At 33.2% G+C, this 2,610-nt stretch overlaps 1 protein-coding gene across 1 annotated transcript; it reads right to left on the bottom strand.

Annotated features, from left to right (window-relative positions):
- Positions 1-549: 549 nt before the first annotated feature.
- LOC134234709 (integumentary mucin C.1-like) lies at positions 550-1,719 on the bottom strand. Its single transcript, XM_062716763.1, has 2 exons — positions 1,447-1,719; positions 550-983 (listed from the first exon to the last, which is right to left on the bottom strand). Exons 1-2 carry the CDS (start codon positions 1,561-1,563, stop codon positions 597-599), a joined length of 504 nt encoding a protein of 167 aa, XP_062572747.1. The 5' UTR covers positions 1,564-1,719; the 3' UTR covers positions 550-596.
- Positions 1,720-2,610: the final 891 nt, after the last annotated feature.

Raw genomic sequence — 2,610 nt, 5'->3', positions numbered from 1 at the left:
TTTCCTTGTTGTCTTAAAACTGCAAAACCTTTGTTTATTTTCTACTTGCTAAGTAATAGTAAACGTTTTTATCGAAATTAAATTTATTTGATAACGTCCCGTTGAAAAAAAATTCACTCATTGAGATGCTACCATTTGCCTGTGGAGGACTGCACATTTTAGGGCTTTCAAGCGATGAAGTATATTTGCCAGCACCGAAATGGAATGGAAGAGGGGGCCTCGGTTTATAAGGCTTTATTTGAGGCCGGTCTACTTGTCCCGCGCTGGGATAAGAATCTGCGCCTTGGACTCTGTGAATTTAAATCAAATGATTCGATACTGCATCAAGCGCCCTCGTGCATATTTGACATGAATTTTGCATTACATACTTCTGTCACCAAACAAAAGATTGTAAAGGAACACAAAGGGTAGTTCCTTAGCAATTCTATTTTTGTACAAGGTAAATAAATGACATTCATTTAAATCTTCAGTTTTGCATTTTACCCATTCATGAACATCTTTCAACAATAAAAGTTCAATTCAAACATTGTCATCTATATGGAATTCATTATTTATTCTTATTTTTTTGGAACAGTTTCACAAATCAAAACATAAATTCACTGACAAAGTGCAGGATAAGAAATACACATTGGGTCCACTGTTGTTGTTGTTGTTGTTGCTGGAGTTGTTGTGGTTGCTGCTGATGTAGATGTTGTTTGTGTTGTTGTTGTTTGTTGCGTTGTCGTGGGTTGTGCTGTTGTTGTCGTCGGTTGTGCCGTTGTCGTCGGTTGTACTGTTGTCGTTGGTTGTGTAGTCGTTATTGCTTGTGTTGTTGTTGTGGTCGGTTGTTCTGTTGTTTGTGAAGTCGTTGTAGAACTAACTGTCGTAGTTGTTGTAATTGAAGTTGATGAGTGTTCGGTGGTTATTTCATTACTCACTGTAGTTGATTCCACAGCAGTAGTTGATGTCTGTTCGGTTGAAGGTTGAGTGTATGCGTTCTTTTCCTATATAAGGAGAGTGTTATATGACTTATATGATCTCATTGTAATCTGAATGCAATTTCCACAATTTCTATATTACAAGGTAAATGGCATCTATATTTTGTTCTCATTCTCATTCTTGTAGTATAAAAATGTTGAGTTGTCACTGCAAGCTCTTTATTAAACATATGGGCAAAAACACGCTAACCTCATGAAGAAAGACACATAAAAATATTGCTGCATGTGCAATTAAAAATATAAACATATTTTAAATAAATGCCTTTCTTCAAATAATCTAAGTGCTTCATTTCATTTTATAAACGGTTTTCAATTTGCAAATGTAGTCATGCTTGCTTGATTTCATAAAAAATAGAAATAGATATATTTCACACATACTATGTAACTGAAAGAAATGAACTAATTATAGAAATCATATCATTTTGTTTACAATGAAAATCTTCGTAAAATTTGAAATTTTCTGAAATACCTTGGAAAACAGGATACACACGATGTTTGAGGCTGAATGTCCGCAGTTTGTTCTGCTAATCGCCGTATAATCCGTACAATTCTCTGTTTGTGCATGTTTGCAAACACTAAATTTCATGCATGTTGGCGACGTTCCACAATTAAAGCTACATTCTGAAGTTGACAATGTAATCGTTGAAGTCAAAACAGTGTTATTTTCATCGTAAAGCTGACAAAATTGTGATTGTCCATTGGCTCCAGCATGTAAAACGATCCAGCAAAGCAAAATCTTTGACCAAAGGACACTAAGCATAGAGTTTCCCATGTCTTAAGAAACTAATTTTGGAAGTCTTTATCAGTTTATCCGTTTTTAAAAGCAAGAATGTCGTTTGAGAGCAGTCTGTTGTCCTTTACTTCATCAGAATAGCGTTTTGATCCTTGTTGCTATACGCTTTTCATCCGCCTTGCTGTTCATGTGTTTTGGTTCAATGGCCAGAAGCCATTGCCTCTCTGCGAAATAATCATATCTGATGTGATATGCACCGGATGATGCCTTATAATGCATTAGCTATATTTTTTCATGTATTTTATTCTTCTGATAACAAATTCACTTTTTGGTTCGATAAATAATTGGCTCAATTAGTGAAAAAATAGGAAAATGATGACGGCAAAAAAGAAATGTTAAGAATCAAACATTGTATCTTTTGAAATATTTAAACTTTTGAAAATTACGTGTCTTCCAATTTTAAAATTTTAAAAAATTCTTAATCTTTAACTTCTGGTTGACAATAAATCAAATTATGTTTACTTAACATAATACTTTAATTATACGCCCTGAGGCAAAATAACAAAGCGCTAAATAAAATTATTCATTTATTCACATCTTATCAAATTGCAAAATGTTAAATGATTTTTTTTTTCATTTCAAATATAACTCTTTTTCGTTCCGAATCCATTTCTCATTGTATCATGAAGTAATCCTTGAAAGGAAAAAAGATGATAATTAATTGCATTGTGAGTATATTACATGCAACAACGAATCTCAGCATGTCTGTTCTGAAATCTTCTCTGTTTGATTCAAATCATTTCTTTTTACTACATCTGAAAAATTAGTCTGGCGTGCATTTTATAATTCTTGTTTTGTCCTTGGTAATGAAAGGCTATAGGGGGTAAATACATTCAAAAA

The sequence above is a fragment of the Saccostrea cucullata genome, unplaced genomic scaffold, assembly GCF_032062105.1.
Source record: "Saccostrea cucullata isolate Sc308-1 unplaced genomic scaffold, CSIRO_AGI_Scuc_v1 ctg889, whole genome shotgun sequence".
Taxonomy (NCBI): domain Eukaryota; kingdom Metazoa; phylum Mollusca; class Bivalvia; order Ostreida; family Ostreidae; genus Saccostrea; species Saccostrea cuccullata.
The sequence above is the reverse complement of the archived record's forward strand: the minus strand, read 5'-3'. Positions and strand labels throughout refer to the sequence as shown.

Bases quoted from the DNA above. Each gene is read 5' to 3' on its own strand.
- LOC134234709 (XM_062716763.1), bottom strand. From the start codon at position 1,563: ATGAAATTTAGTGTTTGCAAACATGCACAAACAGAGAATTGTACGGAT. The intron at 984-1,446 runs GTATTTCAGAAA...CTCCTTATATAG, and splicing joins TGTGTATCCTGTTTTCCAAG to GAAAAGAACGCATACACTCA.